Source organism: Miscanthus floridulus, chromosome 7 (assembly GCF_019320115.1).
Source record: "Miscanthus floridulus cultivar M001 chromosome 7, ASM1932011v1, whole genome shotgun sequence".
In the NCBI taxonomy this organism is placed as follows: Eukaryota; Viridiplantae; Streptophyta; class Magnoliopsida; order Poales; family Poaceae; genus Miscanthus; species Miscanthus floridulus.
In genome coordinates, this window is record NC_089586.1 from 127812377 (window position 1) to 127838711 (window position 26335).

General features: G+C 44.7%; 2 protein-coding genes across 2 annotated transcripts; one reads left to right on the plus strand and one right to left on the minus strand.

Moving 5' to 3' along the window:
* Positions 1 to 220: 220 nt before the first annotated feature.
* On the plus strand, positions 221 to 3058 carry LOC136466251 (uncharacterized). Its single transcript, XM_066464656.1, has one exon. It carries the CDS (start codon positions 221 to 223, stop codon positions 3056 to 3058), a length of 2838 nt encoding a protein of 945 aa, XP_066320753.1.
* A 1463-nt stretch (positions 3059 to 4521) lies between these two features.
* Positions 4522 to 5540, minus strand: LOC136464711 (ethylene-responsive transcription factor ERF003-like). The gene is made up of 2 exons (XM_066463668.1): positions 5321 to 5540; positions 4522 to 5200 (listed from the first exon to the last, which is right to left on the minus strand). Exons 1-2 carry the CDS (start codon positions 5401 to 5403, stop codon positions 4810 to 4812), a joined length of 474 nt encoding a protein of 157 aa, XP_066319765.1. The 5' UTR covers positions 5404 to 5540; the 3' UTR covers positions 4522 to 4809.
* Positions 5541 to 26335: the final 20795 nt, after the last annotated feature.

Here is a 26335-nt window from a genome sequence, read left to right on the forward strand (position 1 = left end):
CTACATAACCTATGAAAATAATAGAGGGTTGACTAGTATTAGGTTTGTAGATTATAAAGAACAAAGTTTAGATGATTTAGAAGCATCCAATTCAGAGTCAAAAGTAGAAGAAAATAGAAGGCATAGCATATGTGAATTTATGGAAAAATTAGATATAGATAATGAAATAGAACATTATAAGCAAAAGCTAAGCAAAATTCATGATGAATATAAAACCTCCATGATATGCAAATGGGCTGCTATAAGAGAAAGGGAACTCTACTTTAGACGAGAAATATGTAGACTTGAAAATATCAAGAAAGATAGAGAATTAAATGCTAAGAAATTCAGCATTCCAATAAAGAAAAATGACTTTGTGTCAAAACAAATAGATAACAGGGTAAGGGAAGTCCAAAAAGAATTAGAACATAGTAAGGACAAGATAAATGACATAGTAGATAATGATATAAGTGAAGATGAGCAATGGGAAATTAATAATAAGCTCTTACTAGAAAGCTATGAAGAAGAGGATGAAGATACAATTGAGATATGCAGTAATAACTCAATAACTCTCATAAACCCCTTAGAAAATAAAGAGTTGCCTAAAAATAATGCCATAGAAGCAATGGAAATAGATCCAAGTTCATCAAAAAGAAGACGAGGTCCTGAAATAAAGATAGAAGGAGAAAGTGAGAGACCAACTAGAAAACCAGGAACTTGGCCACCAGAAAAAGAAGAACCCGCATATAGATATATACCTGGACAATATAAGCATATGGGTTCAAAAAGAAGAGAATTTGAAAAGAAGGTGCAATTCCAGAATTATAAAAGTGATGGTGCTATACTAAATTTAGCAGCACATGATCCTATAGATTGGTCAAATATAATTAGCATATGGAAAGGATTGATAGTCCAAAAGTATATACAAAATCAGCATAATATTGGAAATAGAGTAGAAGATATGATTACATATTTAGAAACATTTTTAGGTGAATCAGTCAAAGTATTATGGGAACAATGGGTAGAAGCTTTCCCTAACCATTATGCCCAATTAAAAATGGCTGGTAGTAATCCATATAATTTTGCAAATATTATATCAAGCATTGTAATAGGTGAAGATCCTGAATTAGGTTTTACTGTATTACAAAATGAAAGATTAAAAGAAATAGAAAAATTGTCACTGACAAGTTGGAAAGGAATAAAGGAATTTTCTCAACACTATTTGTATAATGCTACGACTGCCAAGCAAGGTTATAACCAAGGTATAGTAGAAAAATATTTTAATAAATTACCAGAGCCTTTAGGTTCTATGATATTAGAAGAATATAAAAAGGAAACTATTGGTAAAGAATATAATATCTCTCAGGCTATAACATTTGTTTTCAAACAGTTGAGAAAAATATGCACCAACATACAAGCCCAAAGATCAATGAAGCAATCAGATTATAATTTTTGCAATAAAATAGTTCAAATACCCTTGACATATGGAGAAGAGAGATCTAGAAATAAGAAATATCCTAAGAATTATAAGAAAGGAAATGTAAAGACAAAGAGACGTTATTTTCTTAGAAGGTCAGATAATAGAGCTCCATTCCTCCATAAGAGAAATGTAAGAAGATATAATCCTAGAAAAAATTATGATAGTTCATGTAGATGCTTTATCTGCAATTCGCCAGATCACTTAAGCAAAACATGTCCTAACAAAGATAAGAAAAGGTATTCCAATAAGCAAGAAGAACAAGAAAAGGTTCAAATAATAGATAGTGTGAATGAAAATATCTTAGTCTGTGATGATGATATAATGGATGATGAATCAATATATTCAATTATAGAGACAGATGAAATAGAATATGATGAAGAAAAAGAATCAAGTGATGAAGAGTTAGACTTAATTGATGAGTTAGCAGGATTAAAGATAGAAATGATGGATCAAATAAACTGTGAACACAAGTGGGATCATAATAAAGGTGATTCTAATATAAAATGTGTATTTTGCATATATTATCAAGATCCAGTAGAAAGAGCAACATGTAGACTATGCTTAAGACAAGCATGCATGTCATGTTTAAAACAGCAAAGAGATATGAAAAAAGACTCTGAAGCAAAAATACTTTATGATGAGAATAAAGTGCAATCAGAAAAAGAAGTAATTCTAGAGGAAAAAGAAAACAAATATTTAACCAATATTCCACAAGAATTCCTCATTCCTCGATTAAGTTTTAAAACTGAACAAACTTTGTCAAACTTTACTAGTGATATTATAGATCTAATTTGGAAGAAATATGCTGAAAGGCAGTACAAAACCTTTCATGATATACAAAAATACTTTATGAAATTATACCAAGGTAAAGAAAGACATCTAGGAATAATTGTGAATGCAAATACTTTTCCTTTACTTCATCTTGATGATAAGTTAATTGTTAAGCCTCATCAAAGATTCTTAATATTGAAGGCTGATATAAATTTAAAATATTTCAGAAGTATACAAAGAAATATTGGTGATGATATATCTTTACAGACTATTATTGATCATGGATTAGTTCATGATATATATGGTACACTTGAAGAGATACTCCAATCAGACCTTGGAATAGCTATCAAAGAAGCTTGTAAGAAATTAGCATGCATTCAAGGTAGATACAAAATTAAGTTCTGTTCCAATCCACCAAAGTTTACACAACCAATAAGACCAGCATGCCATGATATATATATTACAAAGGGATCATACAAATTTCCTACTACATGGAATTCAGACTCATGGCAAAATTATGAAGAGTTGTTCATAAAAGACACGAACCATGATAATTGGAGAATTTTCAGTGAAGCAAAAGAATTAGAAGGGAATACCAAATTTGCTCCTGAATATTATATGATGTACCAAAATAAAATAATAAAAGTATTCCTGAGAGAATACTATGGAAGATATAGCATAATACAAAGAGAAGTTGGCAGACTAATAAAGCCAAGTTATGGCAAAGAATGCCAATTACGAAAAGAATATCGTGAATTGTTGTCCTGGTTTGAAATATGGCAACCTGAAGAAGTGGACAACGAAGAAAATATTGAAGAGTCAATATAGACTCAGTTCAATATCAATATATTATACAAGAAATATACCCCTTATGTTGATAAGGTTTATCAACAATTTGTCCGGGGGAAGAGATAATAATACATGCCATGGAGATAATACCGCATGCCTATCCTTGATTTGATGTTTGCAACATCAATCATTCGGGCGTGGAAGACCATACCAAAGAATATCCAGAAGGATACTATCCGTGCGCGATGGAGGACAGCGCAAAAGGAATATACAGTCACTCTACTGTAGCCAGGACAATTATTCTCAGTCTAGCTGTCCAGGCAATAGTAAAGGATGATAATTGAAGACGTCGGCCGCTTCCTTAATCACGAAGGCACCTCAGACGATGACTCCGCCTCGAAGGCTTCTTCAGAGGATAATGCTCGCTCCTTTAGACGATAAGAATGAAGGATGCTCCCTCCATGCTATAAAGCAGGACGCAGGGCGCATTCATTCGGCATCGAAGAAAACATCGAAACACCAGACCACCATCGAAGAAAGCATCGACGAAGACACGGAGAACACCAGACACTCCACTCTCCACTCCACTCCACTCACTCTCCACTCACCCATACTCCATGAAGACATGATCTCAGAAGCTCTCTGAGAATCATCCACCACGAATAGTAATACTCCACCACCGTTGTATTACTCCACCATTAGCTGTAAATTAGAATAAGGGAGGTCCCCGTGTTCCTCCTGAGCTTGTAAGGTAATCCCTCAGGTTTGTGCTAAGTGCTTGGGGTTTCCCGAAAGGGAAAGCCGTATGTAAGCTTGCTCTGTGGAAATGAATTAAGCTTTCCTGTTTTAATCCCTGCCTTCCTTTAAGCTCGTTCATATGGGGCGATGTCTCTATGCTAGGGACCCTAGAGGAGAAGCCTCTGCGTTTGTTGTTCTCGTGTTAGCCCTGGTAGCGGCGTTTGTAGAGAACCCTGTGTGCGCAGAGAAGTGTTCCCTTCGGGTGGAACTGCCTGGGGAGACGATAGAGCCTGAGTCCTATGTGTTCGTGGCTGGGGATAGCGAGGGAGTAGATCCGGGTTAGCCTGGTTCTGAAGCGAGCTAGTGATGCATACGGTGAGTACCGAGTAGGACTGTCACAAGCATAGTCGCACGACCGGCTGAAATATTGGTCTCGCCAGCCTGCAAAAGATCCTGAGAAATATTAGTCAGCATACTCACTAATCGCACGCATATTCAATAATCGCACTCATACTCACTAATCGCACGCATCCTGCATCCATAAAGAAATACGAAGTGCTCTAAATAGTCACGCGCATAGTGCTCGAATAGTGAAGAAGTCTAGTGCCTGAGCCACTCTCTGGTGAGTGCTCGAGCACTGTTCATATTCCGAATTTGAATAGTAGCGAGTAATTTGAATAGTGCCCTGAATTTGAATAGTGAACGCTGAATTTAAATAGTGCTGTGAATAGTAACTCGTGAACTTAAAATTTGAATTTCGAATCCGAGTCCGTTCCAGCGGTTTAGCGGCACCCCCGTCCCTATTGGTATATATATATATATATATATATATATATATATATATATATATATACTTATACGTACGGCTACAACTATACACGTACAAATCAGGCTACTACGCACGCTGCAGCTGAGGTCTACTACACACGAGTACGAAGAACAGCGCGACGCATGGTGCAAGGGCAAGAACAGAGAGGGAGCAGAGCGCGGTGACAGGGGCGCTAGGCAGAGCCAGGCAGGTCGTGTCGCGGCTACCGGCTAGCCAAGCAAGCCTAGCAGCAAATCTCCATGGAGAAGTTGGAGTCCAGCAGCTCCTCGATCATCTGTTCCACGTGCTGCTCCTCCAGGAACCTGCCGCCCCACTGCGCGGCCGGCGGCATCGTCGTCGGCGTCGTCGCGGCCGAGGCAGCGGCCGCGGCCGCGGAGGCTGCCGCCGCCGCCTCCCTCTGCCGCTGCGCGGCCTGCACGGACGCCAGGTTGAACCGGTGCAGCTTCTCGACGAGCGCCGCGGAGAGGAACGACGGGGAGGGGGCGGTGGACGGGTCGGCGTCGGCGGGGAAGTTGGTGCGCGCGCGGGGCCCGCACATGATCCGCGCCGCCTCGTCGTAGGCGCGCGCCGCGTCCTCGGCCGTCTCGAAGGTGCCCAGCCATATCCGCGCCTTCCTGCAAAGGTAACCCCAGCCAACGCGGTCAGCTCCGGGAACCGGACGGCGATGCGAGGTGAGGAACGAGGCCGGCCGGAGCGCGTAGGTGGCCATGGCCTACGCTGGCTAGGCTACGTACAGGAGAGGGTGGCGGATCTCGGAGACCCAGGAGCCCCAGTGGCGCTGCCGCACGCCGCGGTACCGTTGCTGCGGCCGGGCCATCGGCGGCGGTCGTCGTCGACAGCGGCAGTGCCACTACCGAGTCGCTCGACTTTTCCGTTGATCGGCGACGGAGCCCCGCCCTTGCCCGATCGTGCTCGTGCTGCGCCCGCGGTGAGGTCTGAGGAGAGCTGGAGAGGAGCAGCAGAGCAGGGGAGTGCGTGTGACATGGAAGGGACACCTATAAATAGGGGAGGGGAAAATGGAAATCTACTTGGCGCCCGGAGGGAGGCTACCAAGTGGGTCCCACGAGAGAGAATGGCCCCGCCTCGTGCCGTCGTTGATTTCATCAGCGTGGTTGTCTGCTGAGTGCTCGCTTAGATGGTCGTCTTCTTCTTCCTCCCCTGACCAATCCGGATTGCACACGGCGTCACACTTGCTCCCTTCGTTAAAAAAACAGTTTTATCCTATAATTGACATTTATTTTAAAAAAATAACTGAGTTAATGAAAACTAGTTTCAATATTTTGCAATTAAATGATACAGTACTTAACTAGTACGGAGTACGTATCATAATTTCAATAATTTTTTAATAGATTTCACTAAATTTAGAATTTGTTTGACTTCTCAAAGAGGAAAAGCGAGGGTTGCATTCCTGGACAGAGGTAGTACTTGTGATTTGTGAACTGGTCACCCAGCTGTGCTGAGTTGAGCTTTTGGGCAGCAACATGGTGTGTGATGCACATCGCACATCCAAAGGATGATGCTCTCTAGTCTCTACCAATCAGCCGATCGAGCATAACATAGCAAATAAGGCAATGGCACGCAGGGCTGTTTCACAGCCCCGACCGCTGCTCTGTTGACTGTTGCGCTAGCTACTAGTACTAGCTAGCTGACCTTTCGCCGTAGAGACAAGGGGGCATGCCGGAGATTGGCCCGGGCACTCCCAGTGGCCAGCGGCGTCGGCCCTCGGCCCGGCCGGGGGAACGTGCGCCGGTGCAAGCCAGACAACGCAAGCCCACATGGAACCCGCACACATGAGTTGCCGGCCGGGGGAAAAGGCGTGGAATCTCCAAGCAGCAATGCCGATGCGCCGTGCGCCGTGCATGCATGCACCCAGACCCAATTCTGGTGTGCTATTATCCACGGATTAGATTACGCTAAACCACATAACCTAGCTACTAGATAATAAGCTACTGGTAGCGAGCATGCATGCATGGCATGTACAAGACACAGCACATGCGCCCCCCCCCCCCCCCCCCCCCCCCCCCCCTCTACATCATCAGTCCTCTCCTCTAGGTAGCTACTAGATCGTGTACTAAAATGGATGGATCGAGAGATAGGACTACTAGGAAGCGACTAGTGTGTGGCCATGCCGCCATATAGACGTCAGGAGGAGTGGACGACGACATGATCCTCTGCCGTTCGTTGGAACAGCACACCTACGCCTACATGTTGCCTGTCCATTGATCCGCTGGAAGAGACATGGGTCATGTTCGCTTGACTTATAAGTCATATTTTTTAGCCAACGAATAATATTTTTCTCTCATAACAAGTCAACTAACAATACTGTTAGTCATGACTTATCAGTCAAACGAATAGGATGATGCTCGGTGAAGCCCGTCGTGTATGTCAGACTGAAGTGCTCTTTGTCTGTGAGACCTGAATCGCTGGAGCAGAACCAGATGAAACACATGGCGACCGGTGCTCTGTCGTCTATGTGCGTTTCGGCCTCAAGGCCAAGAGGACGTGTTGGTCCCTGTGCGTGTTTTAATGTTGCCGCTGCGCGGTGTCGCAGGTTGGTGTGCCCAGCAGCAGCTTGTTCACTGGCCGCGGCCGGGCGGGGCCGGCGGCGATGGAGCCGACGAGCGCGGCGACCCTATCAGGCCGGCAGGCGGCCCAGAGGCAGCGCCAACTTCCACGGCGGCCTTGGGAAGAAGAGCAACGCATGCCATGCGGCGTTCAGGCTCAGGGCGCGACCATTGCAGTGGCAGGTTGCAGTGCAGGGGGATCGGATTGGTGTGCGTGCAAGTGCGAATGAAAGTGAGGAACGCGCGCGCGAGCTGTGTGCGCATGCGACGCGCGCGCCCATCGGCTTCGTCAGCGCACGCAGTCCTACGCCCGCGCGGTGCTGTGCCGCAGAGTAGGCTCAGCAACCTGCGCAGCCTACGACTGACGGATAGATACGAGTAGTAGATCTCATGCCCCTCGCTGCGCAGCGCAAACGGTCTCTCGAGCTGCGTGGAATGGAGCGCATGCATGGCTGGCCTTGGGCATGATGGCCTCCTGCTCCGCTGAAGGACTGGAGCGGCAGAAACCTGGTCGTGAACTCGTGTCGGCTTTGGAGTTTGGACTTGTTCGAGCTTCAGATCATTTGCCGCTGGGGAAATGGTAAACTCAATTCACTGTGATTTGTGCTGGAGTTGGTTTCATTGTTACCAGTCCATTTCCTTTTCTCCTCCATCGCCATCAGCAAGCATGCTCTGCATTCCCTTCTGGATCCACAGCTTGTGAGTTCTGAAACTACAAGTGGGAGTAGAGTATAAACGCACGATCGCATTGCGTCACAAAAAGATTTCGATCGGAACTTGCGGCTAAAATCCTAGCCACTGCGTGCGTAGGTAGGAATAGGATGCAGATACAGCTCTGTAGCTGTAAACGTGGACAGAACAGGTCAGTCGTTCTTGCAGAGCCTTCTTGTCCTGTTAGGCTGTCTCCAACGGAGACGTGAAACCAAATTTAAAATGGGTCTCTAACATAATACATATAGTCTCTAACAGAGTATTTATATGAAAAACCCATTTTAAATGTTAGGAGAGATATAACTCAAATCTAAGTATCCTCACCCATTTGGAAAGGATTGTCTTTTGAGTCTTGTCGCTGGAGAAGATCAAAAATAGTTACTGAATCATTTGCCTTTAGCGATACCCACAGAAGAATGGATCTTGTATTTTATATCGGTTGAAGACAATCTTAGGCACTCGTTAAGTGGTCCTCGCGTTGCGTCAGTCTATCCCAGTTGCAAACCTTATCTCCAATGCCTGTAGCAACCAATTAGCTAGCCTGCAGAGTTTTCCTGCACCGTTATGGAATCTCTGGGTGCGCCTGAAACTGAAACAACCAGGTCGCTAACGAAGGCTGCACGCGCAAGCTGCGGCCCTGAAGCCTGAAGGCTGAAACCACGGCCCCAAACCATGAGCCTGACATTGACATGTTACTGTCAGCTACGAGTTCCAACCAGCATATCCAATCCGCAATGGACAGTAATGTCCGAACGTGAGCTAGGTACAAGGACGTTTCCTGAATTCTGACGGTAAAAGTATCGGCAACTTGATGGCCTGATGGACGTTATTTCCCCGTTTCCGGAAAAGCTCTTGGCCTTGAAAACATGGCCATGCATGAGAAAGAAACAGCTTAACGCGGTTTTGAAGATAGTTTTGTACGTAGTTTGCACGTCATTGTCTAGCAGGGAGTACTTATCGGTACTACTTAGTTACTCCCAGTAACTTGCAGTGTTAAAACTTAAAATCACTAGGAGTAGATCTAGCGGGTATAAACTTGCATTTAGAATATAGTAAACCCTAAAACATGAACTAAAACTGAGAGAGATAGAGAGAGGATGAGAGCGCGGAGGTGTTATCGACCATCGGCAGGCTTGGCGGAGGAGCTAGCCATGGTGTCGATGTAGAGTAGTAGTGAAGTCCGGCGACGGTATGGACGTCACAGTGGAGGCGCGGTCGCAGAGGCGGCGATGAAGACGCGGCGGTGGTGGCTTCCCGTCGCTGACAGCGCCCCCTCTCTAGATCGGCTTAGAGTTAGGATGTAGGTGAGGTTTGTGGCGGCTCAGGTGAACCTCGTACCTAGTGCTCTGGCCCCACCTCCTTTTTATGGCGTTGTGCGACAGGGGCCCACCAATCATTAATTCGGTTGGGCGCCCCCGATCAGGGTGTGGGATCAAGAGTCCAATTGGCCGTTGGGCCAAGTTGATAAAGATCAATCTAACATTCTCTCTTTGATCTCACCTTATGACTTAAACTTAACTTACTTTATCTTTTTTCATTCCATCACAAATCAGTGCATAGAGCGTGCCTCATCGTCATGGTCAGTTGCCATTAGATTAACAGCTATAATGCATCTCTCTATTTTGAAATAGATTCTCATCTAGGCCCTTATTGTCTAGCAATCATAGACTTTCTCTTAAACCCATGCCGGCTAAGTATTCCCTGAACACGTTGGGTGGTAAGCCTTTTATAAGCGGATCCGCGAGCATCTTTTCTGTACTTATATGCTCAAGACTAATTATATGATCCCGGACTTTGTCTTTCACACCATAATACTTTATGTCAATGTGTTTAGCAGCAGCACTTGACTTATTATTGTGAGCATAACATACTGCTGTATTATAATCGCCGTATAACTTGAGTGGCTTATGTATGTCGTCTACCACTTTCAACCCGGGCATGAACTTCTTCAGCCAATTCACCCGACCTGTGGCCTCATAACACGCTACAAATTCGGCATACATCGTAGACGATGTAGTGATGGTTTGCTTTGAGCTTTTTCACGATATAGCTCCTCCTGTGAGAGTGAATTTATATCATAACGTGGATTTTCTATCATCTCCCGCATAATTTGAATCTGTATACCCCTCTATGTGTAGGGAATCAGATCTTCTGTACGTTAGCATGAGACCTTTTGTGTCTTGCAGGTAATGCAAAACTTTCTTTACTAGTCTCCAGTGTTCTATTCCTGGATTACTCTGATATCTGCCAAGTAACCCGATAACAAATGCTAAATTAGGGCGTGTACATACTTGAGCATATTGTAAACTTTCGACAGCTGAAGCATATGAAACCGTTTTCATTTGATCGGTCTCATATCGATTCCTGGGACATTAAAATTCCCCAAATCTATCGTCCTTGACTATGGGAGCAGGTGAAGGTTAACAATTTTGCATATTGTATTTCTTTAGAATCTTTTCTAAGTATGTCTTTTGTGATAGTCCTAAAACCTTCTTTTCTCTATCTCGGTGAATCTCTATTCCTAGAACGAACGAAGCTTCACTGAGATTCTTCATATCAAACTTCAAGGACAAGAACTTCTTCGTTTCTAGTAGTAGATTAACATCACTACTAGCAAGTAAGATGTCATCCACATATAAGATTAGGAAAATATATTTCCCATTCTTGAATTTTGCATAAACGCGGTTGTCCTCTATATTTTCTTGAAACCCAAACTTTCTTATTGTACTATCAAACTTAAAACGCCACTGTCTTGGTGCTTGTTTTAATCCGTAAATGGATTTCTTCAGGCGGCATCCCATACGTTCTTTTTCTTCCACAATAAAACTTTTTGGTTGTGCCATGTAAACATTTTCCTCTAAATCCCTATTTAGGAACACCGTCTTTACATCCATCTGATGTAATTCTAAATTATAATGTGCTACAAGCACCATTATGATTCTAAAAGAATCCTTACATGAGACTGAAGAAAATGTCTCATTATAATATATGCCTTCTCTTTGCGTGAAGCCTTTCGCCACAAGTCGCGCTTTAAATCTTTCTACGTTTCCTTTGGAGTCATGTTTAGTTTTGTAGACCCATTGAAAGGTCCTTGTGTGTTTTGGTAATTGAGTGACAACCCTAGGTGAACTAATTGTGTTTATGTGAGATACACAGGTGATTAGTCCACAAGTACATGTATGTGAGCAACATATGTCGTGAAGGTGAAAATGGTTTGGAGATGTTGCAAAGCTTACACATGTGATAATGAATGAGCTTATTGCACATGAGACATGACATTGAGTCATGTGATCAAGGTGGAGAAGATCAAGACAAGACTTGGCTTGATGGACCGGTTGCAAGCGTGAAGGGTAAGTCGGAGGCTTTGGAGCGATAGACCGCGTGGCGGTGAAGCTTGAGCAAGACTTGGCGCCGATGGACGAAGGCAACGGTGAAAAGCAAGTGAAGTCAAGATTGATGAACCAATATGATCACGTGATGATATGAAATGGATTATATTATTGTTGATCATGTTGGTGCATATGTTGCATCGACATTGGAGGAGATGGAATAAAATGCGCAAGGCAAAGGTATAACCTAGGGCGTTTTATTTCACCGGTCATAGGTGTATAGAGAAGTTGATGACCGGGTTTAGGATAGATGGCCGTACTATCAAAAGGGGCAAACTTGTTTGTATATCGGTCATCTAGTGCCACTCGAGTGATCTAACTTTGCATCATTGCTAGGATCGAGTGGCGTGGCAAGTTGAGTGGCTAATCCTTTGGAAAATGTTTATAAAGCTAACACGCATACATATGGTGGTGCACACTTGGTGGTGTTGGCACATTTGCAAAGGAGAAGAAGTTAGAGTTATCGTGAATCAACTTAGAGAAGAGAAAAAGGTTTTTCGGTGTACTCCGAAGTATAGGATGGTCCTTGGATTGGAATACTGTTTTTATCCATTGTTATTTAGATCAAGTATGCATGTGGGATGTGTAGCTCTCTGAGTAAGCTTTCCAAAATATCCAAGATCATCGAAATCAGAGTTCGGAGCTAAGAGTTATAACTGTTTTAGTGCTGAAAGGTCTGTGACCGGACGTTGGCGCGAAAAATGACCAGACGCTGGGGTCCAGCGCCCGGTAAGCACCTGCGAGTCCGGTCACAGCATCCGGTTAGTGTTTTTAGCTTATCCAGAAGCGACCGGACACTGGGAGAGTTCAGTCGCTGAAAAACGTTGCTGGAATCTCTCTGTAAGTGACCGGACACTGGGTTTCAGCGTCCGGTCATTATGACCTGCGCGTTCGGTCAGTACGCGCTTTGCCCAGTGAAGAGGTAACGGCTATTTTAGCTCTTAGGGCTATAAAAGAAGTGTGTGACCAGCCTTGGGCTAGTTGCTTAGCACCCTCACGCCTATATGGCTTGTGTAGGAGTGCTTGGATGCCCTCTAACTCACTTGTGCTTGCAAGAGTACGAATCGATTGCGAGTGAGTGTGATTCTAGTGCGTTGCATTGTGAGATTGCATCGAGTGGCACTAGGTGATCGAGTTGCAAGCTGGTGGTGCTTGTTACTCTTGGAGGTTGCCACCTTCTAGACGGCTTGGTGGTGGTCTCCGTCGAAGCCCGCAAGAAGGTTGTACGGTGCTTCGGAGAAGAGCTTTGTGAGGGGCATTGTGCTCGCCCCGCGGGAGCCGCGAAGAGCAACTCTAGTTGAGCGTGTCATTGAGCTACCCTCACTTTTGGGGTAGGTTCTTGCGGTGCCTGACGTGCGGGCTTGGTGGGTGATGCTAATTAGCCACTGAACCACCAAGTGAGCGGTCGACACAACGGGGACGTAGCGTGTTCGCAAGCACGTGAACCTTGGGAGAAAATCACCGTGTCAACCTTGTTCTTCCTGTTGGTTTGCAATCCCCTTACACAAGCTTGTGATTACTTTTATATACATTGTGCTTGTGTAGTTGCTTTTGTAATTAGTTAGCTTGTGTAGCTCACTAGTTACCTTCTTGCTTGTGTAATATAAAAGTAGCTCCCTTACGTGGCTACTTTGGTTTGTGTAACCTTGTTAGTCACTTTGCTTAGTTTGTGTAGCTAAATATTTGCGCTCTCTAATTTGGCATTGGTTACCTTGTTATTGAGCATTGCTAGTGAGCTTAGTTGGCTTTGTGCTTTTGCTTACTAGCATGTGTAGGAGCTCCCTCATTGCTTGAAATACTAGTGGTATAGGTTTGTGTGACCTTGCTCCTAGAATTGGTTAGGTGAGCTCTAGTTAGCCCGACACCTTTGTTGCTTAATTAGGATCTTTGTAAGGTGCTAGAGAACATAGATAGATGGATGTAGTCTTGACTAGACCGATAGTTTTAATTTTGCACTTATTTCGGTTAGCCGACGCGATTAAGTTTTAGAAACGACTATTCACCCCCCTCTAGTCGCCATCTCGATCCTACACCCATTTATAACCTACCATCTTGCTCCCTTAGGAATTGTTTCTAAGTCCCAAACACCGTTGGTATTCATTGATCTTATTTCATCTTGCATGGCTTCAAGCCACTTTAATGAGTAAGCACTTCTCATGGCTTCTTCAAATAAGGTGGGGTCACCCTCCATTTAAAATTCTTCACATTCATAGACTTCGTAGTCATCAGGAATGGCTGGTTTCCTGACTCTTTGAGACCTTCTAGGGGCCTCGTTAGTTGACCTTGTTCTATATGAGGCTGTTGTTGCTCTTCCTCATGTGTGACAACGGGTTCTATGAGATCCTAAATGACAGGTTCCTCATATTTATTTATTGTTGTCATAGGAGAACTAACAACAAGTGTTGTTACTACAATGTCATGCACTGTTTGTACAACAACAACAGGTAGCGTGAAGAATGACTCCTAAACCATCGGAGTGGGCACACATACCGCTTCTCTTCAAAATTAATTTCTCGCACTACCATGCTCCCCTTGACCATATCATTCTTCAAGAACACAGCGTGTCTCGTTTCTACAAACTTCGTATATCTGTCAGGATAATAGAAGCGATAACCCTTTGACTTTTCTGGATAGCCAATAAAATGGCAACAGACTATCTTGGAGTCTAGCTTTCCTATGTTTTGGTTAAAGACTTTAGTCTCAGCTAGACAACCCCATACACGTAAATAATTAAGTGAAGGTTTCTTTCCTGTCCATAACTCATATGGTTTTTTAGGCACCGATTTGTTTGGCACTCGATTAAGAATATGAATGACGGTTTTTAACGTCTCTATCCATAAATTTATCGGTAGAGTAGAGTAACTTATCATACTTCTGACCATATCCATTAAGGTACGATTACGTCGTTTAGCTACTCCATTCTGCTGAAGCTCGCCTGGTGCAGAGTACTGTGCAACTATGCTATTTTTCTGTAAGAACCTTACAAAAGGTCCAGGAACTTGGCCATATAAGGTGTGTCGACCGTAGTACTTCCTCTATGGTCGGATCTTACTATCTTAATCTTTAAATTATGTTGATTTTCTACTTCAGTCTTAATTATCTTAAATTTATCCAATGCTTCTGATTTTTCTTTAATTGGATAAACATAGCTAAAACGAGAATAATCATCTGTGAATGTTATAAATGAATCATAACCATCCACACTCTTCATAAAAAAAGGATCATAGATGTGTGTGTGAACTATTTCTAAAATTTCCGCGCTTAGTTTGACATCTTTCTTTATTTTCTTAACATACTTTCCTTTTATGCAATCAATGCGTTGTTCTAAATCTGAAAATTCTAAAGGCGAAAGAATTGATTTCTTAATCAATCACTCTATTCTCCCCCCTTGAAATATGGCCTAAACAATAGTGCCATAATTTTGATGATACATCATGAATTCTCTTTCGCTTATTTGTTGCATTCATAGACGAGGAAGCATTTTCATTCTCAGTACTCACAACGTTCACATTCACAAAAAGTGATAACAAATAAAGCTTGTCTTGTCGGAAGGCAAGACCAACACATTTACTATTAAACACAATCTGACATTTGCCATTACTAAAATAACAATCATATCCATCATGTCTATACGTGAAACACTTATCAAATTTCTACGTAAAGAGGGTACATAAAGGACATCTGAAAGCTAAAGTACAAAACCATCATCTAATTCTAGAGAGAGATCTCCAATGGCTTCAGCTTCAACTCCATTTGCCACTTTAATTCTTCTTTGTCCTCTTTGTAGGGTCCTCCTCATATGGAATTCCTCTCTTCAAAAGGCTCTTTAGAAAATCAGGATAGTCCTTCTGGTAATATCCATGCTTCTTGCACTATTTGCACTGATCCTTGTCAACTTGGACATTGTTGTTCTTCTGATGGTGATCATTCTGAAGGGTTTTTCTTTGAGGTTTGGTATTCTTGTTAAAGTTCTTCTTTTTATAGTCCTTCATATGGTTAGCAGAGTCACCATGTGAGCTTTTAAGCCTATCATCTTCTCGCACACACATGGCAATGAGCTTCTCAATGTCTTATTTATCGAGCTGCATGTTGTAATTAACAACAAAAGTTTTATACTCTTTAGGCAAAGAAGCAAAAACCAAATGAATTAGAAACTCATCCTTGAGCCCCAAATTCATTGGCTTCAGCTTGGAAGCCGTATTGCTCATCTTCAGTATGCGCTCTCTTATCCCTCCACAAGAGTATTTCTTATTGAATAATTTCTTTATTAGGGTGCTGGCATAAGCCTTTAAAGAGCCAGTAAACTAACTCTTCACTTTCTTGAGATACTCTGTGGCGGTGTCACAATCTGAGATGGACTCTCTTATTGCATCTAAAATAGTGGACTTAGCCACCATCAAGCACTTGCAGTTTGAAATGTCTCATTTCTTACGTTCGAGATCATATTTCATTCTTACTTCTGCATTATCTCGATGCCGAGCAGTGAAATCAACATCAGTTTCATTTTTTCCCTCACCAGATCCACTAGCTTAGTAGGACATGAAGAGGTAAAAAGCTAGGTCATTCTCGGATAGCGCAAGTGCTAATTAATATTTCTCTCGTCATATACGATAGTTGCCCCCTTTAAGAAACGATATGTGCGAGATAAATACCATAGGGTTGAGTCCTGAAAAACACCATCAGAGATAGTAAGAAAATATGACTTAATAATTGGATGCCTTAATTTCACGTTGGTCAAAATTAAAATATGCAACATATAACATTCTTCTACACTAATTCTACATCACTGTTGGGCAAAAATAGAATTAATGCATGGAAAAAAATCATATGAACAAATTATAATATTGTTGTTATCAACGTTGGTCAGAAAAATAATAATATTATAATTTTAAAAACAACTGCTCTTCAAATTAAATCCTCCCGTTCGTTCAAATTTAATTAGAAGATAATAAACGTTAAACTTTGCAGCGAAAACATGAAAAAATAATTTATCTACTTTTCAGAAATATTTTACTGTACTCATCTACTCTCTGAAAAAATTATCCCGTTGGTTCAAATTTTGACAGAGATTTAATCTAGACAAAAATCATCAAAAAATTGCTTCTGAAAAAGAATAAACAAATTCATAATCGTCACTGCGCATTTCGACCCGAAGGCCCAGCTCGAAAACCGGCCTGCGGCCCACTCGCTTGCGCGCCCGTGCTTCGGCCCGTGGCCTAGCGCCCGCTGTCGTGCTCCCCCGCACCCAGCCCGCAACCTAGGCCTGGGCCGAGAATTCAACCTCCTGCCTGAGCTGAATCTGGCCCGGCTGCTCTCAGCCATCCATCGGTCGAGCGTCGCATCGGACGGCTAGCCGCCGTTTTCACCGCATAAAAAACACAGCGCGTCGGCGTCCCATGGAAACCCTAGCCTCATTCGTTCCCTCCCCTTCTCGTCCATCAGCACCGCAGCGAAACGGAGCGGTGCCGTAGCAGCCTCCTATGGCTGCCGGAGGAGGTGGCGGCGCCGCCGTGGTCCCTTTCGCCAGCGCGCGCGTTCCCGGAGGGAGACTGTGCCGTCGTCGAGCAGCCCCGCGTCGGCGGCCTGAGCCCGCGCCCGCGGGTTGGAATCTCGGCGGTGAGCGGGGGCTCGGCTACTCGCGCGGCGTCAACGACAACCGACGGTAGTGCGCTCCGGCGAGAGGACCCGGTAGGCCCGCCGGATCTCGTCTTATCTAGAGTTAGGGTTCACATCTTTGAGAGAAAATTTGAACCTCCCTTCTACTTTCTCGTTCTATTCTACCCAAGATCTAGATCTATACCCTAGAAAGGCTTTGATACCATTGTTAAACTTAAGATCACTAGGAGTAGATCTAGCGGGTATAAACTTACATTTAGAATATATTAAACCCTAGAACATAAACTAAAACTCAGAGATAGAGATAGAGAGAGAGGATAAGAGTGGGGAGGCGTTACCGACCATCGGCAGGCTTGGTGGAGGAGCTGGCCATGGTGTCGATGTAGAGTAGCAGTGGAGGCGCGGTCGCAGAGGCGGCGATGAAGATGCGACAGTGGCAGCTTTCCGTCGCTGGCAGCGCCCCCTCTCTAGATCGGCTTAGGTTTAGGATGTAGGTGGGGTTTGTGGTGGCTCAGGTGAACCTCGTACCTAGTGTCCCGGCCCCCACCTCCTTTTTATGGCGTTGTGCAACGGGGGCCCACCAACCATTGATTTGGTTAGACGCTTTCGATCAGGACGCGGGATCAAGGGCCCATTTAACCGTTGGACCACGTTGTTAGGGATCAACCTAACATGCAGCAGTGACGAGGATGTGAAAAAAAAACACTGATCATATGGATGATTGGCAATTGGTTTTTGCGCCGGCCAAACGCAGTCATTAGCCCTCGCCCGCGATCCGCGTTTCGTGGGATCTTATTTGACCCGGGATGACATGTAATGATTGGGACAAGATCTTAGGATGCCATTAGCTCGTTGAACTTGACAGCAACCCGTGGCTAGCATTCCAATCAATTCAGAAAAATATCAGTCAAAATCCCCCTCGCCATTTCTGCTTTTGTTTTCTTGCGTTGTGGCGCCGCACTTTCTTCCCGCTGTATTTCAGGCGACTGATCGAGCTAGCTGAAGTTCCTTCCAGCTGACTGCACAGCCAGCACAAACCAAGGAAACTGCACGTCTGCACCTGATGGTGCATCGGATATTCAGATCCTGTTGGATTTCAGGATACATCCGCCTTGCCTTATCCAGCGTCAGCTTGCCGATGAAATGAAATTAAAGTGCAAAGTAAGCATGGCAGGTGGCGGGCGGGCGCCATGGATCATGGCAGACAGCACGTAAAACGCCCATGTGGCCATGATCGGATGATCGCGACCTCTTATCTCATATCTGGGCAGTAGCTTAAAACACTGTTCGAGGGCTAATCATGTCAATCATTGGGAGCTCTCTCGCGGACACGCGGAATGCTCAGCAGACGAAACACCGCTGCCATCACTGTCGCCTATGGCCTGTCGGTATTCAGGAAGTCCCGGTCGGTTCATGAACGGAGACGGAGCTCCAGCTCCTGGTCCCTGGTCGTCGTCGTCGTCGACATCCCGCTGCTTCGATCCGTCAGTCCGTCACCGAACGGCTGGGCTCCGGCCGGCGGCGGCTGGCGAGCGCGAGACAGCGTCCAGAATCCCCATGTGGCCACGGGATGACCTCCATGTCCGTGACCGCGACGTCGTCGTTCGTAGGATGCCGACGGTGTCTCGTAGGATTGGATTCTGGCGTCCTGCATCATCAGGTGCTGCTTTCTCTGTGCCTGATGCATGCATCATCCCCAGTCTTCAGTCTTCACGACGACGCGTTTTGCTTGCTTGTTTGCTTTGGAGGTTGGATTGGATCGGAGGAGGTCTCGAGCTGTGCTTGAGAGGGACGTTTCTGTTTCGTTCTTGTTGTTTAGTATTAAGCCGTGATCGGCTTTGGTTATTACGTAGCCGTAGGCTCAGTTGAGAGATCTGGACTTTGGACGGCCCCGGGAATCGTGGCTTAGACTTGAACATTTGTAGCACGGAGGATCTAGTGCTGGTACGTACGATGACGGTTGTTATTTAACTGCCAAATTGACAGAAGCGCTGGTGCCATGAAACCGATAGGAATGGAATCAACCATCAAAAGATATTTAGGTCTTGTTTAGTTGGTGAAATATTTTGAGAAATGGTACTGTAGCACTTTCGTTGTTATTTGGCAATTAGTGTCCAATCATAGTCTAATTAGGCTTAAAAAATTCGTCTCGTGAATTTTGTCTAAACTATGTAATTAGTTTTATTTTTTATTTATATTTAATGCTTCATGCATGCGTCCAAAGATTCGATGTGACGGAGAATCTTGAAAAATTTTGAGAACTAAGCACTTACAATCATGATCTTTATGAGTACCAATAGTCCAATGGTAGGATGTCTGGTGAATATCTATGTATCTCCTACGGAGTAATTAATATTTCTCTCGTCATATACGATAGTTGCCCCCTTTAAGAAACGATATGTGCGAGATAAATACCATAGGGTTGAGTCCTGAAAAACACCATCAGAGATAGTAAGAAAATATGACTTAATAATTGGATGCCTTAATTTCACGTTGGTCAAAATTAAAATATGCAACATATAACATTCTTCTACACTAATTCTACATCACTGTTGGGCAAAAATAGAATTAATGCATGGAAAAAAATCATATGAACAAATTATAATATTGTTGTTATCAACGTTGGTCAGAAAAATAATAATATTATAATTTTAAAAACAACTGCTCTTCAAATTAAATCCTCCCGTTCGTTCAAATTTAATTAGAAGATAATAAACGTTAAACTTTGCAGCGAAAACATGAAAAAATAATTTATCTACTTTTCAGAAATATTTTACTGTACTCATCTACTCTCTGAAAAAATTATCCCGTTGGTTCAAATTTTGACAGAGATTTAATCTAGACAAAAATCATCAAAAAATTGCTTCTGAAAAAGAATAAACAAATTCATAATCGTCACTGCGCATTTCGACCCGAAGGCCCAGCTCGAAAACCGGCCTGCGGCCCACTCGCTTGCGCGCCCGTGCTTCGGCCCGTGGCCTAGCGCCCGCTGTCGTGCTCCCCCGCACCCAGCCCGCAACCTAGGCCTGGGCCGAGAATTCAACCTCCTGCCTGAGCTGAATCTGGCCCGGCTGCTCTCAGCCATCCATCGGTCGAGCGTCGCATCGGACGGCTAGCCGCCGTTTTCACCGCATAAAAAACACAGCGCGTCGGCGTCCCATGGAAACCCTAGCCTCATTCGTTCCCTCCCCTTCTCGTCCATCAGCACCGCAGCGAAACGGAGCGGTGCCGTAGCAGCCTCCTATGGCTGCCGGAGGAGGTGGCGGCGCCGCCGTGGTCCCTTTCGCCAGCGCGCGCGTTCCCGGAGGGAGACTGTGCCGTCGTCGAGCAGCCCCGCGTCGGCGGCCTGAGCCCGCGCCCGCGGGTTGGAATCTCGGCGGTGAGCGGGGGCTCGGCTACTCGCGCGGCGTCAACGACAACCGACGGTAGTGCGCTCCGGCGAGAGGACCCGGTAGGCCCGCCGGATCTCGTCTTATCTAGAGTTAGGGTTCACATCTTTGAGAGAAAATTTGAACCTCCCTTCTACTTTCTCGTTCTATTCTACCCAAGATCTAGATCTATACCCTAGAAAGGCTTTGATACCATTGTTAAACTTAAGATCACTAGGAGTAGATCTAGCGGGTATAAACTTACATTTAGAATATATTAAACCCTAGAACATAAACTAAAACTCAGAGATAGAGATAGAGAGAGAGGATAAGAGTGGGGAGGCGTTACCGACCATCGGCAGGCTTGGTGGAGGAGCTGGCCATGGTGTCGATGTAGAGTAGCAGTGGAGGCGCGGTCGCAGAGGCGGCGATGAAGATGCGACAGTGGCAGCTTTCCGTCGCTGGCAGCGCCCCCTCTCTAGATCGGCTTAGGTTTAGGATGTAGGTGGGGTTTGTGGTGGCTCAGGTGAACCTCGTACCTAGTGTCCCGGCCCCCACCTCCTTTTTATGGCGTTGTGCAACGGGGGCCCACCAACCATTGATTTGGTTAGACGCTTTCGATCAGGACGCGGGATCAAGGGCCCATTTAACCGTTGGACCACGTTGTTAGGGATCAACCTAACATGCAGCAGTGACGAGGATGTGAAAAAAAAACACTGATCATATGGATGATTGGCAATTGGTTTTTGCGCCGGCCAAACGCAGTCATTAGCCCTCGCCCGCGATCCGCGTTTCGTGGGATCTTATTTGACCCGGGATGACATGTAATGATTGGGACAAGATCTTAGGATGCCATTAGCTCGTTGAACTTGACAGCAACCCGTGGCTAGCATTCCAATCAATTCAGAAAAATATCAGTCAAAATCCCCCTCGCCATTTCTGCTTTTGTTTTCTTGCGTTGTGGCGCCGCACTTTCTTCCCGCTGTATTTCAGGCGACTGATCGAGCTAGCTGAAGTTCCTTCCAGCTGACTGCACAGCCAGCACAAACCAAGGAAACTGCACGTCTGCACCTGATGGTGCATCGGATATTCAGATCCTGTTGGATTTCAGGATACATCCGCCTTGCCTTATCCAGCGTCAGCTTGCCGATGAAATGAAATTAAAGTGCAAAGTAAGCATGGCAGGTGGCGGGCGGGCGCCATGGATCATGGCAGACAGCACGTAAAACGCCCATGTGGCCATGATCGGATGATCGCGACCTCTTATCTCATATCTGGGCAGTAGCTTAAAACACTGTTCGAGGGCTAATCATGTCAATCATTGGGAGCTCTCTCGCGGACACGCGGAATGCTCAGCAGACGAAACACCGCTGCCATCACTGTCGCCTATGGCCTGTCGGTATTCAGGAAGTCCCGGTCGGTTCATGAACGGAGACGGAGCTCCAGCTCCTGGTCCCTGGTCGTCGTCGTCGTCGACATCCCGCTGCTTCGATCCGTCAGTCCGTCACCGAACGGCTGGGCTCCGGCCGGCGGCGGCTGGCGAGCGCGAGACAGCGTCCAGAATCCCCATGTGGCCACGGGATGACCTCCATGTCCGTGACCGCGACGTCGTCGTTCGTAGGATGCCGACGGTGTCTCGTAGGATTGGATTCTGGCGTCCTGCATCATCAGGTGCTGCTTTCTCTGTGCCTGATGCATGCATCATCCCCAGTCTTCAGTCTTCACGACGACGCGTTTTGCTTGCTTGTTTGCTTTGGAGGTTGGATTGGATCGGAGGAGGTCTCGAGCTGTGCTTGAGAGGGACGTTTCTGTTTCGTTCTTGTTGTTTAGTATTAAGCCGTGATCGGCTTTGGTTATTACGTAGCCGTAGGCTCAGTTGAGAGATCTGGACTTTGGACGGCCCCGGGAATCGTGGCTTAGACTTGAACATTTGTAGCACGGAGGATCTAGTGCTGGTACGTACGATGACGGTTGTTATTTAACTGCCAAATTGACAGAAGCGCTGGTGCCATGAAACCGATAGGAATGGAATCAACCATCAAAAGATATTTAGGTCTTGTTTAGTTGGTGAAATATTTTGAGAAATGGTACTGTAGCACTTTCGTTGTTATTTGGCAATTAGTGTCCAATCATAGTCTAATTAGGCTTAAAAAATTCGTCTCGTGAATTTTGTCTAAACTATGTAATTAGTTTTATTTTTTATTTATATTTAATGCTTCATGCATGCGTCCAAAGATTCGATGTGACGGAGAATCTTGAAAAATTTTGAGAACTAAGCACTTACAATCATGATCTTTATGAGTACCAATAGTCCAATGGTAGGATGTCTGGTGAATATCTATGTATCTCCTACGGAGTACTACATAGTAATAACTACAATGGCTACATAGTACTCTTACCGTTCTAAGCTACGGAGTATTTGTCACTATAGCTTTTTGTAAAGTGCATCAACATTAATAACATCAAACTGGTTTCACCAAATTCTCCATTCAATATACTAATGTAGATGTTATTAATGTAATTTTTTCTAGCTAAACACATGTTTTAGGACCTGTTTGTTTCTCTAGTTCTGAACTAGAGATTAAAACATGAACTAAATAGTAGTCCCTAACGGTGTTTGTTTGAATGGACTAGAGGGGACTAAAGAGCATTAAAGCTGCTGAACAAAGACTAAAATACCCTTGATGTAGAGTGGGGGGACCGGGAGGGGTGGAGACCGGAGAGGGGCATGAGGTGTCAATTTTGGCCCCATAAGTCCCAATAAGCCTCACCCCAAGGGACTTCTGCCTTTTAGTCTATAGTCGTTGTTTTAGTTCCTCCTGTTTAGTTAAAAGGGACTAAAATTTAGTCACTAGTCCCTTTTTCCCATAGAAACAAACAGGGCCTTATTTAGAGAAGTTCAGCTTAGAATAAATGTAAAGTGAATCATAATTTCCAAAGTAGCCCATTCAACTAGATGTCCGTCCCAAAATATGACATGTTCGACCAGGGCATCCGCTCAAGCAATCCTGCATCGGATTACGGGCCCAGTCGACGGCCAGGACCTTGGGAAGGAGCTTGGGAGTTTTGGCATTACTGCAGCTTAGGTCAGTCTCAGCGAGAGTTTCATGTAAGTTTCATTTGTATTAAATAAGTTGTCACATATGCATTTTTTATGATACGACAATGTATTTAAGAAAAGAGAAAAGAAATGAGTTATGAAACTCTCTTGGCACGATTACCAATTCTCTATGAGTCATGAAATTAAATGTCTAAGAAACTTTAGAATAAAACTTTGCATTGAGGGAGCGTGTTTTATCTAAGTTTTATTTCATTTTATATAACATGGCAATCGGGGAAACAATGCCATAAAACTATGCACTGACACCGGCCTTATCACGCCCACGCCTCGACCAGGGACATTAAATGGGATGGAATGCCTGCTATAAGCAAACACACACAAGATTTATTGGGTCGGTCTGCCACAAGAATTAGATTGAAACCAAGTTGCGAGCCACAAGAATACGGGGGTGTTTGGTTCTTTAGTCGGTCCTAAAATTCATGTCACATCGAATGTTTAGATACTAATAAAGAGCATTAAATATAGATTAATTATAAAACCAATTACATAGATAGAGGCTAATTTGCGAGACGAATTTTTAAGCCTAATTAATCTGTCATTAGCACATGTTTAATGTAGCACCACGTTGTCAAATCATGGACTAATTAGGCTTAAAAGATTCGTCTCGCAAATTAGTCACAAGTTGTGTAATTAGTTTTGTAATTAGTATATATTTAATATTCCATACATGTGTCTAAATATTCGATGTGACAGAAATTTTAGTGCCCGACATCCAAACACACCTCTAATATGCAGATTAAGCTCCGGCCAGAACATAGGGCATGCCCCGCGTGACTACTCCCTATCGAGTGAGATCTTGTTTTTGGGACCTCTTTATCGATCATAAAGCTGGCATCCATATTCACCGGCAATTACACAAATTGAACTTTAAAATACATATATGCTTTTATAGTTTGAGATGGAGGGAGCATGAGAGAATTAGAATTTAAAGAACTATAGATCTTCATGATCGGGCGCCGAATATACATCCTTTTTTTTTGAAAAAAAAAAAGAAAACTTTGAACCAATTTCAATCAGGGCATCAGGCCCAAACTATTCTCTGTCCTATCCAGCCCGTTTAAAGCTTTACAGGCTGAATGCCATATATGGCCCATTACATTGCCCTGCAACAGGCAAGCTTCGGCCGACGAGAGATCCAGCCCATGAGCCCAACGTGCCCACCCCAATATCGCGCCTCTCGCTTCCTTCCACTATATAATCCCCGCCGTCCGCCACTTCGTCCCTTCACGCTCCTAGGGTTTTCGCGCCGCCGCCGCTGCCGCTGCCGCTTCTTCGTCTCAGCCGCAACGATGGTAACCGCCTCGCCCTAGCCCTCTTTTCCCAGGGGGATGGCCTGTGCCGCTTTGACTTCGGTGTTTCTTTGACGTGGTTGCTGGTTTGCTTCTTTGTTCGCGCAGCCGTCGCACAAGACCTTCCGGATCAAGAAGAAGCTGGCGAAGAAGATGCGCCAGAACCGCCCCATCCCCTACTGGATCCGCATGCGCACTGACAACACCATCAGGTGACGCCCGTGACCCCACTAACTCCCGCTCGTCTGATCTGGATTCGGCCGTCGCTGACCCCGCCGCTGCATTCTGTGCTGTTTCAGGTACAACGCCAAGCGCAGGCACTGGCGCCGCACCAAGCTTGGCTTCTGAGCGTGGGGATTGGCCGGCTGCTGCGTCGGAAGGCTAGGGTCTAAGAGCTATCTTCCTTTTGTTTTATCATTGTCTCAGTGTTTCTGTAAGCTAGCAAGTGATGCCATGACGCTTTTATTAAGATTTCGGTGATGTTAAGAGAATTGGTACTACTGTGGTGTACTCAGGATTCCATGCGGCATTGCTATGCAAAGTAAAGAACCCTTGTTACCTTATTATTATATATGTAGTGTTGCAGTAACTGAGGCCTAAATTTGATCATTTGGTCAGTTTCGATGCATATGGATGGAGGTTTCTTTCTTCGAGCATGTTGCTGAGTATAACTACACAATGTTCTCATCATAATGAAAACAGGAGCCATTCATATGACTATTCATACCTTCTAAATGGGAGTAGGTGCCTTGTGTCAGTTGTGGCTTGATTTAGTTATGAAACAACCTTTTAGGAATCGACCTTTGTGACTTCATTGTTGTTGGACCATTTCTGTTTTGCATATCAGGTTTGCTTTTCTCCTTTTCTTTTGTGTGGATGTGGACTGAGGACTGTTATGTTTGGAGGATATGGATTGTTGGTTTTTAATTTTTTTGACCATGCTGTAGATGATTAAGAGCTTTGTATATATTAGGGAATGCATGTGTTTGCTAGTGAACTCTTTGCTTGGCTACTATGTCTTAATTGTACTAGATCCATGTGATTTCTTGAAGTATAAACCTAGTGGCTATGTATGGTTGTTAGTGATGGGTATTAGAAGCACATTTCCTATAGTTCAGACGCTTGAAATCGGTGTTAATTTCAGGCGATATTCAAATCGCCCAACATTTGCATCAGTGGCTGGAGTTAGGAGGATGGTTTCCGGGGACCAGGCTTCATTGCTGCCTGACTTAGAAATGGTCTGGCGTTGGTATACATGCCCATTTGTGGTGGTGGTTTTTTGGGGGGGAAGAGGGGGGGGGGGGGGGGGGGGGGGGTGCAGAGAGAGCCACCCACCATTGGCGGTGGTGGACATCGGGGTGGGAAGGGTCGGGTCGTGGGAGATGGTAACCATTGTAATAGCGTGCCGGGAGACAGTGGTGAGCAGACTGAGGCTGGGTGGTAGGCGGGGAAACTGAGAGAAGACCTACAGTCTGTTGGCGGAAGAAACATTAAGGGATTTTGGATCTAGATCCAACGGCTGATGTTTGTTGCGTCTAAAAAGGTTTCTGTTGTATGTAGGTATAGGTACTCCCATTTAGAAGGTACTGTGTTTTTTTGTGATTGTTTGAAAGGCCCTGTTCTATGTTCTTTAGAAAACATGGACAGTAGATCTTAGGCAATGAACTGTTATGTCTCAGCTTATATATATG

Bases quoted from the DNA above. Each gene is read 5' to 3' on its own strand.
- LOC136464711 (XM_066463668.1), bottom strand. From the start codon at position 5,403: ATGGCCCGGCCGCAGCAACGGTACCGCGGCGTGCGGCAGCGCCACTGG. The intron at 5,201-5,320 runs GTACGTAGCCTA...TTACCTTTGCAG, and splicing joins GAGATCCGCCACCCTCTCCT to GAAGGCGCGGATATGGCTGG.
- LOC136466251 (XM_066464656.1), top strand. From the start codon at position 221: ATGATATGCAAATGGGCTGCTATAAGAGAAAGGGAACTCTACTTTAGA.